Source organism: Anthonomus grandis, chromosome 7 (assembly GCF_022605725.1).
Source record: "Anthonomus grandis grandis chromosome 7, icAntGran1.3, whole genome shotgun sequence".
NCBI lineage: Eukaryota > Metazoa > Arthropoda > Insecta > Coleoptera > Curculionidae > Anthonomus > Anthonomus grandis.
Genome location: NC_065552.1, coordinates 20,781,669 through 20,798,360, shown reverse-complemented (window position 1 = coordinate 20,798,360; position 16,692 = coordinate 20,781,669). Strand labels below are relative to the sequence as shown.

At 35.6% G+C, this 16,692-nt stretch overlaps 1 protein-coding gene across 3 annotated transcripts in view; it reads right to left on the bottom strand.

The window, feature by feature from the left end:
* Positions 1–258: 258 nt before the first annotated feature.
* The window catches only part of LOC126738338 (voltage-dependent calcium channel subunit alpha-2/delta-3), a 97,529-nt gene continuing 81,095 nt past the window's right edge, over positions 259–16,692 (bottom strand). For all 3 annotated transcript variants that reach the window (XM_050443611.1, XM_050443612.1, XM_050443613.1), the window contains 8 exons: positions 10,848–10,958; positions 10,617–10,729; positions 10,302–10,441; positions 7,286–7,540; positions 7,010–7,223; positions 6,096–6,258; positions 5,823–6,024; positions 259–2,279 (listed from right to left, as the gene is read on the bottom strand). In XM_050443611.1, the coding sequence (XP_050299568.1) occupies positions 2,172–2,279; positions 5,823–6,024; positions 6,096–6,258; positions 7,010–7,223; positions 7,286–7,540; positions 10,302–10,441; positions 10,617–10,729; positions 10,848–10,958 (1,306 nt within the window). In that variant the 3' untranslated portion in view covers positions 259–2,171. The remainder of the gene's footprint in view (positions 2,280–5,822; positions 6,025–6,095; positions 6,259–7,009; positions 7,224–7,285; positions 7,541–10,301; positions 10,442–10,616; positions 10,730–10,847; positions 10,959–16,692) is intronic.

The window sequence follows — 16,692 nt, the reverse complement described above, 5'->3', positions numbered from 1 at the left end:
GACTCCTCACTTGTGCTGGTAAATTCTTGTCAGTCATTACTCTCTTGGCATGCTGTTTGAGTCGAACTCTAATCAATAGAGAATAAGCAGTAGGATTAATCTTGTCGTTCGTTCTCTTTTTAACTGGTCATTTGTTATTACAAATATTACATTGATTTCCATACCCAAGACCTGAGTTGGCCAAACCTGTATATAACTACCTTAAGACTTTGCATCTGAAAGACCAGAATATTATAGGGTTAAATTTTAAAAAAAAACTAAAAATTCAACAATATTTATTAAGTAAAAATTAGATAGAATATATAAGAAATAAGAACTGAATTTAATTTATTTACAACGGTTATGTTACAAAACAATAATTATAGTAATAATAATAGTTTTAACTACATTTTGATAAGTTGCCAAGTAATAAGTTAGGATGCGTAATCCGTTACCCTGTAAAGTGCCTAGGCCTAAAATTTTTATAATATTTAATTATAGGGTATTTGCAGAGCGACGGATTACATAATACAACTACGGCGTATACAGAGGATTTCAGTATTGTGCCTCAACCTTTGGGCTAAGAAGACGAAATTTATTCCATTTTTGGCGAGAAAAAAAAAAGATGAGAAGAAAAATTCCATGTTCTACATTTATACACAGTGCACACGGTAAAAATCCTCATAAATGACATAGATTGGAACACATCTGCTCAAATACTCTGTATACTAATATTTTCCTTAATTATACTCTAAATAAGAGATGTACTTCGGATAGGATAATTTTAAATCCTATATGGTATTGAAGGATCTTGATCACGCATGCTCCCGGCGTTAGGCCGCAACATCTACAGTCACTTCTCTAGCGACAGACATATGCTGCATTTTCACTTTGGGCTACTAAGACCACAGAACATCCTCCTTTAGAAATGAGGTGTGCAAAACAGCTTCTGTAATGTACGTCATCGATTTGCCGTACATTACAGAAGCTGTTTTGTTTCATTCTTTCTCCAATAGATAGAGGCATTGTATGTTTTAATATGGGTTTGCCCGATTTGCTTTCGGTTCTGGTTGTAGTTTTATTAACCCAATAAAAAAATATATGTGAATAATTTTTTTTATTGGGTTAATAAGACTTCCTAAGGTATCGTAGGTGTGGAAATTCAAAACCACTTTAATCTAATGTTATACTTATAACCCCAATAGGCTTCTGAGACATCAAATTAATTATGTTTAGGACTACAAAAGAATAATAATAAGAAAATATGGCTACATCCATGCACATTTATGTTACATATTATACAGATTCTGAAATATGCTACCCCGTTACACACTACAACACAACACACGAGAAAGTACACCACTGGAGTGTGTTATAATGATTTATAAATAGATTAGCTAATTAATATTTTGTGAAGCACTAAATCTCATTTAACAGGCACTGGACACTAAATATTAATGAGGATAACAAGTTTCTAGTGTTTATTATCTTAGTCTCTCAATTAAACGTCTACAGCGAAAATATTGAAATCGAATGACGTGAGGATGGCGATGGAAATGGTAGCCAGAACAGAAACCCATCGACAAAAACCCAAGTTAAAAAATTCAGATTGCCTCTATCTATCGGATAATAAATGAAACAAAACAGCTTCTGCAACATATCGCAAAATTTAGTTTAAAATTAAAACCCGACACGCTCCTTTCATTTTTCCACTTCTTCTAAAGGGAGATTTTCTGTGGCTGACATATATTTCTGTTCTTTTTGATTGTCATCCCCCTCTTGCTCAAGACTTACAGTAGACTGACAATAGTGTGTGTCGAAAACAAATCGACTGAAGATGTTGCGCGTCAACACCGCGAAGGCCTGCCACTACCGATACTTCAATAACATCTTTGAGAACAGCAGTGATATGTAAAATATGTTAGTTTTGTTTTTGGAATGACCGTTATCAGCAATATCAAATATTTATATATAGACATTAAATAGATAATTACCATAGAAAACTAGCACAAATAATTTTTTTGGCCTAATGTGATAAGAACTTTTATAAATAAAACAGATTCTTGTAAATTACAGCTAATAATGAAAAGACTGCTACACACATAAGTATAAATTTGATATCACAGTTTAAAAAACTAGACATTTTAATATATAAAAATTATTTAAATTGACTTAGCTACTTGTACACTGTGCTAGTGGACGCTAAAAAAAAGCCGAAATACAAGATAAAAATTAATTAATATTACGAGGTTATGTGGTGATATGTTGTTCCCTGAACCGCACAGCTTTATCTCACTTTCCTAGAAACAAATAAAACATACTCTCATTATTGTCTTCTTGAATATATGGCGCGAAACTAATAAAAATCCGTGTATAATCGATCGTATAAAAAAATATAAAATTTAGCCTGATAAATGTGATTTGCCCGCAAGTCGCATAAGAAGAACAAAGTTTTGTCCATATACAGGATATTTTTTTTTTTTGTAATATTGTGACAAATATAGGGCCAAAAATATTCAGTAATAAATAAAATCTTAATGTTGAAATAAGTGTATCAAAATTTGAAGTGTGTTTTGTCCATCTTTCATGAATATTCCCAGAAGTTTCGCAATATTTAAACGATTGGTGGCAAGCCAACTGGGGGTAAAATGCACCACTCGCGCATTATAAACGAGTCAGTGAAGGGACATATCAACTTTTTATGATTTTTCTTCCAAGTGACTGTTTATAGTACTTTGAGGGTATATGCCCTCTGAATAACTAGGGCTTAGCAGACATCACGCATTTGGACGATTTAATTTTATCAGCATATAGGAATATATATTATTAAAAACTATCGTTAATTTATTTATTTTAATGAACATGAGCAATATTATAGAGTTATTGACAAATTTAAAAAATTATATTTGAGTTTTGGTCTAATATCCAGTGGATGTAGTATTAAAGACCGGCTCCCTACTCTCCTAGGGACCTCTCCTTCCTTAATTATAATGTCTTAAAAAATTGCAAATAAAAAATATCCTTTGGTACTACTAGGCCTACTTTGTAAAGGTATCGAGTTTTCTTTTTTTAAATGGTCATTATTTTTCTCGCAATTATTTTTAGGATGGTATTGTACGTACGTTTTTGTGACGGTATTTTCTTTACTTTTTGATGTATTCATCTTTTTCTATCACTAAATTTCTCGCAAAATAGCGTCGATCTGTGGCAAACCAGTGTCCGGGCAGATTAAAACTGCTTGCGTCATTGCACGCACGACAGATACTGGCTCTCTGCTTAGATGGCGATATTTCTACAGGCACGAGTGCTTTCGCATCAATCTCTTCAAACCAGAGCGATCCACTCCGTCCGCTACGTTGCAACAGGCGAGGCGTTTTTAGTGTGGAACAAGAACAAGCGTTATCTCCTTCGATCTGTACTCCGTTAATTTGTTCTCCACCTATACTCTAAGAAGACCATAATCTAGGCTATTCAATGCTAGTTCAGTGATGGCTTCTTATTCTTTTCCAACCTTTCCTCGCTAGTGTGTACTGAGTTGACGGGGATTATGTGTCGGGGCACGGCAGTCCACTCCTGCGATCTAGTCTCGCAAGGTCCGCCAACCACCGGCTAGGAGGTATGAAAGGGTCGGGTCACGGGTTTGGGAAAAGGACAAATGACAACCATCTGTTCACTGGTGGAAAAGTGACACAAAAATCCCGATCGGTACATCAGTTTGGCACCGAGACTTTACAGTCCTCGCCTTTAAATGTGTTCGCAATTTAAAAGTGTTCCTGTATGAACCAAAAACCGGATACGTAGTGGCTCAGAAACTGCATGAAACGTAGTCCGTTTAAAATAAGGTCACCAGCCTGTATCGTGCGACTTTGGTTAACCAAGTCAACGTCAGAAACTTTTACGTTTTTTTGTCTACGAACGGTACAATTTTGATGCAGCTTCTCTTTGGACGAGAACATGGACGAATTGGCGTTACTAGGACACAGACTGCTTCGCGACAATGGTCATCACGATCAACGCCATTAGACTAAATTGTATCCCTAAACGATTTTGTGTATTTCCGCGTGTGAAAATTAACCGCATCTTGTCAACGGCCATCCAGAAGATTGCGTTGGAATGGCAAACCAATTCTTCTTTTCTGATTCTGGAATTTACGTTATTCTAATGTAGATATAAAGAGGACACAAGAATTTATGCCTATTTTTTAAGGCACATTAAAGTAAGAATCTTTAATTCATGGAACAAGGGGCGGCAAGACTCATGGCTCTTAAGATCTGGCTCTTGTGGAGACTTTGCAACGGGTAATTGCTTGGATTACCTCAGAACCCTATGGCATGCAGTAGGTAAGACTCTATAAGGGCCAAATACACAAAGGTGTCAACCCCTGTATCTAGCTCCTGCACAGCTACCCTAATGAAACCCTATTAGTTTATCATGTGCTATGATCTGGAATCATGGGTTATTATTATTATCAGTTGTTTATTAATCCAAGAAATCTAATTTCTATATCTACTACCACCAAAGCACACCAGCCTGGTCTTTCGAAAACTCATCAACGTGTGGTTGGCATCAAACCAAGTCTTTATCCTCTCAGATTCTCCGTCAAGAAGGTGTGCAACTCGCTATTCAGACCATGCGAGAGTAGAGTTGTCATCTGGCAATAGTGTCAAACTTCCTTGAATATCAAGAGGTGCATTAACATTGTCATTAACATAAACCAGTGATATCATATAGTTCTTTGGTAGCGTGTGTGTGTATTATTGGTCTTTCACCGTTCAGGTCTGATGATGCTTAAGTCTTTAAGCGAAACATGTAACCGTTTTTTGATCCTTAACTTTATTATACAGTGAGAGCTAAAAGTCCGGAATAAGTTCATTTAAAATTCAGGGGTATGTTCAAAAAAAAACGCTCGGACATGTCGATTTTTATTTTTAACTGCGAGTTTTCTTGCTATAATTTTATGTATACAGGGTGGTCCAAAAATAAGTTACGACCATTAACTTCAATTTTTGAAATGGAAATACCTATTTTTTATTCTGTATTCTTAAAGAACAGAAAATTCTAGACATATTTCATGTACAATATCCTATACCTATCTTCATTTCTTTTTGAGTTATTGACAGTTGAAGATCGGCATATTTGCACTTTTGACATGTTATAAAATCCAAACGGTTAGACATAGACAAATGCGGTTTGCACTTTTTATCGAAGCTTTTTTAAAACCTTTTTTTGAACATACCCCTGAATTTTAAATGAATTTATTCCGGACTTTTGGCTCTCACTATGACTTTTGAGACCGAAACTTTGTCTTTTTTCACCTGTTTAAAATCATATCGGGATCTCTTTGACCGAAATGGACAATTTCAACATATAGTAGTGACTCAAGTAAGTGACTCGTACAGTCAAATACATCTGAGAAGTCATAAAAAACCGCTGGCGAAGCCCAATCCCCGAAGGATCTGTGAGTAGCCAAACGGTGGCTTACTAAGTTAATCATTTAATTTTAAGAATGACATGATAGGTATTTTGACTAGCTTCTCAATAAATTTTAACATAGTGGATGAAAGACAATTGGTCTAAAAGTAGATGTATTTTTGCAGCATTCACCTTTAAAGGATTGGTATAACCTTTTGCTGAAATCAAACAAGATGGAAATTACCCAACTCTTGATAGTTGATAGATAAATGATCTGACAAAATAGCCAACGCAGCCTGAGGCAAAAATAGGAAAACATTTTGAGTAAAGCCCATTGCATCCTCGGAGGCGTTTTTAATTAATTTTTTTTTAGTAAATGAGGAATGAGAGAAATGATTATTAACTTTCAATCTTATCACTTAAGTACTTACATTAGCTGTCCTATTAACACACGTCATATACAATCTCCTGGGTAACGGAGGTGATTGGTTTACATAGCAAGGCAAGGAGGCGTTATATACGTATTCCTCAGGATCTGGTGATGGCGGGAATCTGTCCTTTTGCTCCTGGCATAAGTTGTTTATTACCAGCAAAATCATATTGCTTCCGCTGACGCGCTGAACCACAAACGGCCTAAAATAAAATGAAAATTTAGTTGGCTCTTCAATAAACCACTTATACATTAAAAAAGGAACAATTATCACCTGGAACAGTTCCCCATAGTTTTATTGTATCCACTGGCTGACTCATTTCTTGTAGTATAGTGTATTAAACTGTATAAATAAAATGAGTTATCGCATGGCTCCGGTTTCGTCTTAGGCATTGTGGCACTCTCATCGAAGGCCTTATCACCGCCTTGTTCATGACCTAAAATTAAAATTTAACGCTGTAGTCTGTACTTTCTTGCAATAGCAGTACCCCAGGCACTTCAACAGCAAAGCTTTTGCGTATGCAAACTAGAGGAGACGCAATTAAAGCCTTTGCCTCAGGTCATAAAGAACTAGAGCAACATGTTATATAATTTTAAAACCACCTACCTTCATGAATGACTTGGAAAGAAAATAGCGGAAAATATAAAGTATTGGGTCTGAAGATAATCCCACAGCTAATGGTTTTAAAGACTGTCAGGACAAGATAGAGACTAACGAATTAATGGAAATGAGAGAAACGATACAATAAGAACAATGTCAAACACAAGAAAACAAAGATATATCAGAGGAGATTAATTTTTCAGGGACGATTTATTTTTCTCTATTTTTATTTTTTTCCTTATTTATTCCTTATTTATTATTTTTTTTAAATTATGAATTCCAGGCATTATTATTATTATTATTAAATTCAAAAAAAAAGTCGTAATTTTTCTAGAGAGTCGTTCTAAGGATTCAGTTAAGAGCTGTCTGTTAAGAGCTAACAAGGGGAACGAAGCCATCTTTAAGATGATCCAAAGAATGAATATTAAGAGAGATAGAAAAAATGCGACAGCGAAACAATGAGAAAGGGAAAGAGGTCTTGCTAATATAGCAAATTAAGTGTATAGAAATAGTGAAGATCAAAAATTTCTAGACATATACTCGAATAGAAACTTTTTCTAACTTATTTGAGCATTTAAAATCTTCACCTTCATGATCATAATCAGGTTCATGTCCAGTTTCACCTTCATGGTCATCATGATCCGACACCACATGATCGCCATGATCAATCGGTTCTTCAAACTGATTATTGTCCATCTGGAACATGGCGGGGTCGTAGTACATATTTCCCGTTATCGCTTCGGTGAACGACACGGCGGTTGATAAGATGTAGTCTAGGATGGCCAGGAAGTAGAAGTAGGGCTTAAATATTTAAAAAAAAACTCAGTAAATGACCAATTCTATGCATAATGGTTCTACCTTACCGTTAATAATTTTGAACTGGAACTCTCAGAGTCTTCTTTAACTGGACAAAGTCCTTGATAGTCATACATCCGATGCGCACTATAGATCCCCTCATCAATCAAAGAACTCATGATGTCCGGGCGGAGTTTTCCAAAGAAAAACCCGGTTTCTTGGATGTTATCACTGACGATTACGTAGCCGCCGTCGTCCAACATTAAACAGTGCAATTCTTCGGAGTCGCATGTTTTTTTGCAGGCCTTTTGCATATCTCCACACTAAAATTAATATATATTATGTAATAAACAAAAATTGCTGTATTAGCTTAATATAAATCCAGTGTTTCCACAAAATTCAGAATAACCAATGCAATTAGTCATATGCCTTTGGTTATTCCACTATTGGACCAAAGCAATTAGTCATATAATTTCCTTCTTGGGTTTCGAAGTCTAACGCGTCACCGTGCATCAACAAAATATTATGCAAAATTGAACTTGTACTTGCGCTAAGGTGCCTCACTAAGAGTGAGGCAATATGCCACCCATCTCGACAACAAAGAGGTGTATGATTCAATGTAGGGGAGAGGGCACTAAGATGACGAAGTGGGTAAGATGACGAATCGACTATAAATCATACCTTCTCTCTCTTTGCGCAGCCAATATGATGTGAAACGTTCATTATGCGCGTGCGCCTTACGCGGTTTCTTTCACTTCGGCCTTGAGACGGTTAGTCAGTCCGCAACAAGTAAACAAGGTGAATCATCGTGCTTCGTTATAATTTTAGCGGCTTAGAAAATAAGGTCTGCATTTTTCTAGGTAAGTTCAAACTTAAAACTTTTTATTGATGGATGTTTATGAGTGTGTTTGGCATCATCTGTGATATTTTCATAACACTAAATTAACGTTTTTCTTTGTTTTAATTTCTTTTTTATTTTAACTGTGATGGGGATAAGTTGACGAAGAACAAAGTAGCTAAGATGGCGAATTCGTCATCATACTCACTCCCATATAATATGATGTTTGTTGGGTAATAAATTAGTTACACACAATTTTACATAATAAAATATGGGAAGAGTGTACAAGCGCAAAACGAATCGACAATCATGGAGTAATGAGAACATGCGAATTGCCATAAATGAGGTTAGACAAAACAACAAAAGCGTAAATTCCATGGCAAAAGCATATAATCTCCCAGAAGCAACTCTTAGAAGATATCTGAAGCGGGATCCTGAAGAAGTACGGTTAAAATCTCTCCTAAAATAATATATTATTAAAAACAATGATTGGTCTTTATTTTCAGGAATTTCCTTGCAATGCTGGTCGATTCAAGAGCACGTTTTCGAATATGGAATTAGACGAACTACGAGAGTACATTATCAATATTGACAAACGGGCTTTTGGACTAACCAAGGAGCAGTTAAGCAGGATAATTTATGATTTTGCGGACAATCGTAACATTTCACACAGATTTAACACAACCAAGAAGAAGGCTGGACGACACTTTATGTGAAAATACAACTTTTCTCTACGTAAGCCAGAATCGACCTCGATAGCTAGACTTATGGGATTTAATCGCCAAAGTCTTTTCAATTTTTTTAACGCACTTAAGGAACTCAAAGAAAAACATAATTTCCAACCCAATCAAATCTACCACGTAGATGAAACCGGTCTATCAACAGTTGCCACAAAAATCCCAGGATAGTTACCCCAAAAGGCAAGCGAAGAGTAATTAAGATATCTTCTGCGGAACGAGAAACTAATGTGACTGCAGTATGCATGATGAACGCAAGTGGGTTATTTATTCCCCCTTTTTTGATTTTCCCTAGAGTTAGAATGCAACCAGCCTACATGAACAACACACCTGCTGGATTTACAGGTGTTGCACATGAAACCGGATGGATGACTCTGCAATTTTTTTGAAATCTAGCGAAAACAACAGAGTTCTGCTCTTAATGGATAACCATGCAAGTCATGTGACCTTTAAAGCTAAAACATTGTGCAGGGAAAATTATATTTCTCTCTTGGGATTTCCCGCACACACCAATCACAGAATGCAACCATTAGATGTGTCTGTGTATGGCCCCTTAAAAACTGCATATAGTAGGGCTTGTGATGACTTTTTGACAAACAATCCTGGAAAAGCCATTACACTGAATGACATTACCTCAATCTTTGGAAAGGCCTATTTAAAAGTAGCAACCGTCGCGAATGCTTTAAGTGAATGATGTTCAAGAAAAAAAAAAGTAAAGCAAATAAACAAAATAAAAGCAGAAGTGTAAAGCGCCAAGTATTTGAGTCATCTGATTCATTTGATAGTTCTGTAGATGTAGCTATGGTGGATAGTAATGATGACATGGACAAAGAGGTTGAAGAAGATGACAGACTGTGCATTTTTTGTGAAGATGAGGGGAAACATAATGAGCTTTGGTTTTATTGTAATATATGCACCAAGTGGGCACACGCAGAATGCACTGGACGTAATTTGAAAGAAGCAAAAGCCAAAGTGTGGGTGTGCGATTTTTGTCGTGTTTAAAATTAAGTTACAATTTGAAATTTTGTGTTCGCCCTTGGATTTTTTAAATATTTTTGACTTTCCTTGCTTTTAGTTTTTGTTTATTTTATAAAAATAAATCGTTAAAATGTTTAAATGTATTGTTTTATTGCCTTTTTACTATATTCGTCAACTTATCCACATACGTTCGTCATCTTGTCAGCAACCGCGTGTAAGATGACGATAATTACATTTTTTTTCCCCCAAATAAATTACCAGCCACAAAGTGCAAATTTGAATTAAAACAGACTCAAATATTGATTAGTCACTTAAATATTATATGCCCTGTTTAAAAAAAAACATTTATTGATAAGAAAATAGAGTTTTAATTGGACCGCAAACCTTAAGTTCGTCATCTTAGGGCCCTCTCCCCTATGTGAGACTATAGTTAATACATTATTTTATCAACATTTAGACATGCTATTGCAAATAAATTGATTTCCACACTCAAGGCCTTCGTTGGCCAGGCGTGTACTAATTTTTACTTACGTTAATTGTAATCTTTTTAAAGAAATTATAGAATGAAGCGTGATAAAACTGGTATCCTACGACAGCTACTGGCGCTTTTCTCCCACCATCTTCTTTAAAAACCCCGGAGCTAACAGTTACTAATGTGTTGTTTGCCTCTCCTTAAATAAAAAATAGTACATTATAAGGTGTTATTTACAAAATATGTAATATTAAATATAAAACGTATATTGGAAGGACGGGTGTTATCAAATAGCCCTGGAGACCGTCCATAATTTATGTTCCTTCTATTTATTTTTGTTATAGCATATAGTTAATTAATACACAATAGCTCACCTGCTTCATGTGGTACTGAATAAACGTAAATCCCAGGATCAACGTAGGAGTGATCAATGGCTCTTCGGTACCACACTTCATCTATAGCTTTATTATGAATATTGTGGAAATGCCTATATAGAAAAAAGTACTTTTAAATACAGGTGGAGCCTTGGCTAGAAATTTTTTTTGTCAATTTCAGACTCTTGATTAGAATGAAAAACTTAACGGATTTTTTTTACATGGTCTTACTTTTCATGCAAGTTGTTATCAATGTTCTGAGGAAAGTTTTGCCACCTCGTAAGTCCGCTATGGGTAGCCATAAAAGCTACCACTATTCCATGGTCCTTAATCAGTTGAGCTCTGCATGAAAAAAAATGGTTTTATTTAATATATTAATTATAACTAATGTAATTAATAATTTTATTAATATGTCATATTAATACATAAGAGTAACTAAATATATAATATTGTTTATAGTAACTGGAAAATAAAGGGTCATATGTAATAAATTATTATACATTTTTAGATACAAATCATATAAGTATGTTTCAAATATGTATAAAACAATACATATTTGCAAATTTTTAAAAAAAATTTAAAAGTATTTTATTAGGGTACACACATTTATAAAATATATATTAAAGATTCATCTTTAAAATAATAATTAATAATGAAACAAAATGTATATAGAAAAATAAAAAGGTATGTCAATAACAAAATACTAAAACAAACAAAGAAATAAAAGAGACAAAACCTATAGGTAAAAAATACAATTTAAATATAGTTAATTACAAATAGAGATATTTTAAATGTTTATATTAAATTGTCCTAATCCAAGGATTTATTGGGGAATCTAGGAGGATGGACACGTATTTTTGGGTTCAAAGTTACTATTAGAAAAAGTTTGTTTGTAATTGTAGATATACATTTCGTAATTAAGGCCAAGATTTAGTTTTTTAACTTTTTCCAAATATTAGACTTATGGAAAAAATTTAAAATTTGTGTAATTTTACCTTAAACAATATTGTGATGGAGGAGCAGCGAATTTTTAACAAAACAAATAATTTTGTCATTCATTGATTTTAATCGCACCTGAAATTATAAGCAAAACCTTAAAATATCTGTAATGTTGCCAGGAACAATATTCGGATGGCAGAAAAGCGAACTTTCAAAACTTTCAAGTAAAATTTGCCAAATTGCATTTTCCCTTTTTTTTTGGAAAAAAAAATTTCGCTCTAAAGTTTTCTCCCCCGCCATCGGAACATTGTTTCTGGTAAAATTAGAAATAAATCCTTTTCCCGATAATTTCAATGCGATTAAATATATATTAATTTAATTTTTTTTTGAGAATAAGTTTAGCACGCAAAATTAAATGACGAAAAAAATTGTTTTATTGAGCTATTTCGTCAAGCCGTGCACACGTCGAAAATATTTATCACTTGCGAAGATCGCAAGTCGAAAGTCGCGTGAATAGTTCACGTACGTTCCAAACACCCAGGATGCATGGAAAAGAATTGAGGAAAAAAATAGTATTGAGTATTCAGTAAAAATTTTTTAAAAAAAGGTAATTTTTAGGATACTTGGACATAGGATTCATTAGGTTACAAGATTAGGTTAAAAGATTACTTATAGCAACGGGCAGTGGAGTTTTTCAGGTTTTTAAGGCAGTATGGTTTGCCTATGAACAAATTTAGTTTTTTACATAGAATTTATAAGCCCAAGACTGTAAAAAACACAGAGGTAAGTTGTAGCAGGTTTGCGCCCGTATGTAAATAAATATGTACATCACAAAAATCCCTTTAACTTTGGCGATGCAGGGTATCTGTCGACTCCTTACTCTTTGCTGTACGATTATCTACAGAAATAGAAAGAAAATCGACACGCGCTCGAGGCATGCTTATGCATCGAGCGCTACTCTTAAGTAATTAGTGGAGCTTAGACAGCCCTATTACCTCTCTGGAAAGCTTTTAAACAGTGGAGAAATCAGATAGTAACCTAATATTTATTATGAAAACTTAATACTATAACAGGTTTCAATCCGTAAATACAAACAAATTATTTCTTAAAATCTAATACTACCCCGGATAACCGCAAACAGAGCAGAAAATAAAAGTCAGAAATTCAAAAACTAGTAAGTGATTCTCTGGATCAAAATAAAAATATAATGGTGGTTTCATGCGTTGAAATAAAATTAGAAATAAAATAACTTCTATTTTCTTTCTACGGGTTTATGCAGCAAAATAAAATAACTGTTATGGTCCACCAACAAAATTATTGCTTGTGTGCAAGACGCTGATCCGGTGAAATAAGTTTTCCCGAGTCTGTTGTAGACAAGTGAGGTTTAACTAAATTTAAAAGAGTTTCAAACATCTCTGGCGTCATTCGGATTTATTTTAAAAAAATGAAAAAGGAAAATTTTACGATATCTTCGTATATACTGCACCCATTACAGTACTATTCATAGACCTCACAGCATATCTTATTGGAGTCTTCTTTCTTTTCTAGAGTCTGCTCACAAAAGCCTCCATCCAACAATAGGGTTTATAATACCAAAAGCATCAGAAGTCAGTAGGTATTTTCAAATAAAATAAAGCTTTTAGGAAAAAATTAAAAAATGTCCCCTAACCTAAAATATACGCAATTATTATATAACCTCATTATTCATTTTACAACTTAAAATCAATAATGAGGTTAGAGATTTAGTCATGCCCAGATCGAATTTCACATAAAATAAGCCCAAAAAGTTAAAAGTTGGGCAACTCTATTTTTTTATTATTTTATTTCTTATTTTTATTTGGAGCATAAACTATAACCGTACGAAAACAAATACTAAACTTTCTTAGCTTATTTCTTATTTTATATTATAGTTCTTTTATTCTTACTTGAAGAAGCCAAATATTAAGCGACCGCAAAAAAATATATTGAACTCTGTTTTTTCAATTCAGTTTTTTTTATACTAGTTTTACTAACAAAGTTAACTTCAACTGTTTGATCTGATTGAATCTTTATCAATCCTAAATCTGTTTTTGGTCTTGAACAGATTTAGAATTAATACTATTAAAATATATTATTGTAAAGCTTACATGGGTTTTGGTTTTAACGTTATACAAATTTATAAGTTAGGAAACAAACAATTAGGTATTTTTAAGATAGAGATCATTCTCCGGATATAAAAGGTAATATAAAATACAATGTGGTTTAAAAATTCACACATTATACAAGATGTCTCAGAGAGTTTTCCACTTATTTTTCACTTACTTTATTTTATTTATAACTTTTAAGACTGTTCATATTAAATTACCTACTTTTTCGCAATGGGTCAAGCAATCCTTGGAAATTTATTACCAGAATTGACAGATGCAATAATGAATCGGTTTGAGGCCCAACAACGTGCGTTTTGTGTCCGTAGTTTTATAAATTAAATTATTCCTACATCTCAGTTCGGCGTCGGTTTCGTGCTCGTTATGCTCTTCACAGCGTCAGTGAAGCACCTAGTCTAATCTCATCAAGTCTTAGATAAATAAATTTGAAGAAAAGGATTAAAAATATTCATCCTTCTAGACTCCTATGAAATGTGCGCACTAATCAAAATATTGACCGTGTTCGCGATGCAGTTGCCCAATATCCACATAGATCCGTGCAAAAATATGCTGCAGTTCTCCAGTTATATAAATCTAGTGTTTTTCGCATCTCGATGAAAGTCCTGAATTTACATCCTTTCAAAATTCAGATCATGCAAGAATTAAAGGACAAAATATTCTATACTATTGACATTTGCCAACCAAATGTTGGAAGGATTTAATAACTTTTACAGAATTTTATTCTCGGATGAGGCTCATTTTCATTTCCATGGATCCGTCAATAATCAAAATAATGGTTGAAATTGAAATTGACGAAACAGTGGGCTGCCAAGACAGTTGTGCATATAGGTCTCCTGATGGACCCGTCATACCCCACCGGAGGTTACCAGAGCTCAACGGCCTTAGAGAAACCGATAAGGCTCTCTGGTCTGAAGGACTTAAAGTCACTCGGTACACTAAAAGTGTTACTCAAGTATTTGAACCTGGCGCGCGTGAGTGCTGGGCACTCCCCAACGGTTTCATCCTCCTCACAGTACCATCGGCATTCCGGGTTGTCCGCTCAGCAGAGTCTCAAGCGCTCTAGTTGGCGCCGTTCGCATGGAACCCGTTATGCTGAGACATGCAAGACGTTGGACTCTGTCCAGTTGAGCACGAATTTTCGCTTTCTCCGTACATGGCCACCACACGATAGCCCCGTATGTGAGAAAGGGTCTCACAATGCGCGAGTAAATCCAGTGGAGGATCTTAGGAGACAGACCCCAGGTATTGGCGAAAGCCCGCCTGCAGACCCATAACGCGCAGGTGGTCTTCTTCATTCTGGTGTCTGCTTGATCGTACCAGGAGAGTTTGGGATCTAACTTGATTCCCAGAAATCGAACTGTCCTGGAGTAATGCAAACAATGGGCGTGCCAAAGTTACGTTTCCTCGTGAATAGTAGGAGCTCTGCTTTTTTGGGGTTAATCCTGAGACCCCCCGAGAGGCACCATATGTCCACCATACGCAGGGCATGATGCCCCGCAATGAGACGGCGTCTTTCCCCGGGCAAAGGATTACCAGATCATCAGCGTAGGCCTGTGTGTATAGGCCAGCATTGTTTAAAAAAATTATCAGGCTGTCGACCACAAGGTAGGGAACAATACTCCTCCCTGCGGGCAGCGCCTAGCCGCCAACGTTTTGACAATCTCGTTGTTAAGCTGGGCAGATACATAACCTTTCGAGAGCATGGCCTCTATCCAGCGAACCAAACAGGGTTCTGATCCGCGGCTCTCGAGTGCTTGGCAGATTAAGGCGAAAGGGGTGTTGTCGAATGCCCCTTCAATGTCTAGAAACGCACCCAGGCAGGCATTGCCACTACCCAGAGCACCCTCCACCTTCCTCACGAGGTGGTGTAGGGCCAGGTCCGTGGATTTGCCCGCCTGATAGGCGTATTGGTGCACATGCAGTGGTTTTTTGACCAGGATGCTTTCCTTAAGGTACCGATCAATTAGCCTCTCCATCGCCTTCAGCATAAAGCTGGTAAGGCTGATAGGTCGGTACGATTTGGGATCTGTAAAATCGCTTTTTCCGGGTTTCGGAATGAAGACGACTTTCACTTGACGCCATAACTTTAGGACGTAGCCCTGAGCAAGGAAGGTCCTGAATAGTCTGACTATGTATGGGGTTAGTACTTCTAACCCGTTTTGCAAAAGGCATGGATATAATCCATCCATACCCGGAGATTTGAAGGGGGGGAATGTCTTGATTGCCCATTTCACCCTCTCGTAGGTAATTATTCTTCTAGCAGTCTCGTACTCTAAGCGAAAATAATGGTTATTAGTCGGAAGAAAATCTATGAAAAAAACATCAATTCCCATTACATAGCCCTAAAGTTACTGTTTGGGCAGCAATTTCTTTCAGAGGCATAATAGGCCCAATCCACAATGATCCATATTTTTTTGGTCTTGCCTTTTAAACCTTTGATGTATTTAATGAGTGGTAGTTTGTTGCTGAAACTTGCCTCTTGAGCATAGCGTATTCAAAACACAATACGTAGTTCCGCTGATGTTGAGAGGAGGTTGAAACTGCAGACCACGTCATGAGTGTCCAGTACTCAGGCGCGCTACATAGGTTTAAATATCTGCAGTATAACACCTACAGATTACCAAGCGATTCTGTCAACCTCACGAGTTCCTCATTGGTTTCTTCAAAGTTATTTTCCTTTGACAACTCTCAGTGAGGCACGGCAGGTCTATTAGGAGACCTACGTGCATAACACCGCCTTTGGCTGCTCACCGCCTTACAATTATAATTTGTTTCCCCGCTGACGCAATATTGTTTTCGGTAAAATAACATATTTTAAGCCTTTTTCTGTAATTTTAGGTGCGATTTTCAGAAAATTTACCAAAATATCTTTTAGTGTCACAATTTTATATTTTTTAATTAAAATTAATAAGAATACGTCCCATGGTGATTTTCATAATGCCAAGCATATTTATTATTAATTTTAGGCTAAACTTGTTAACCTGAAACTTTGT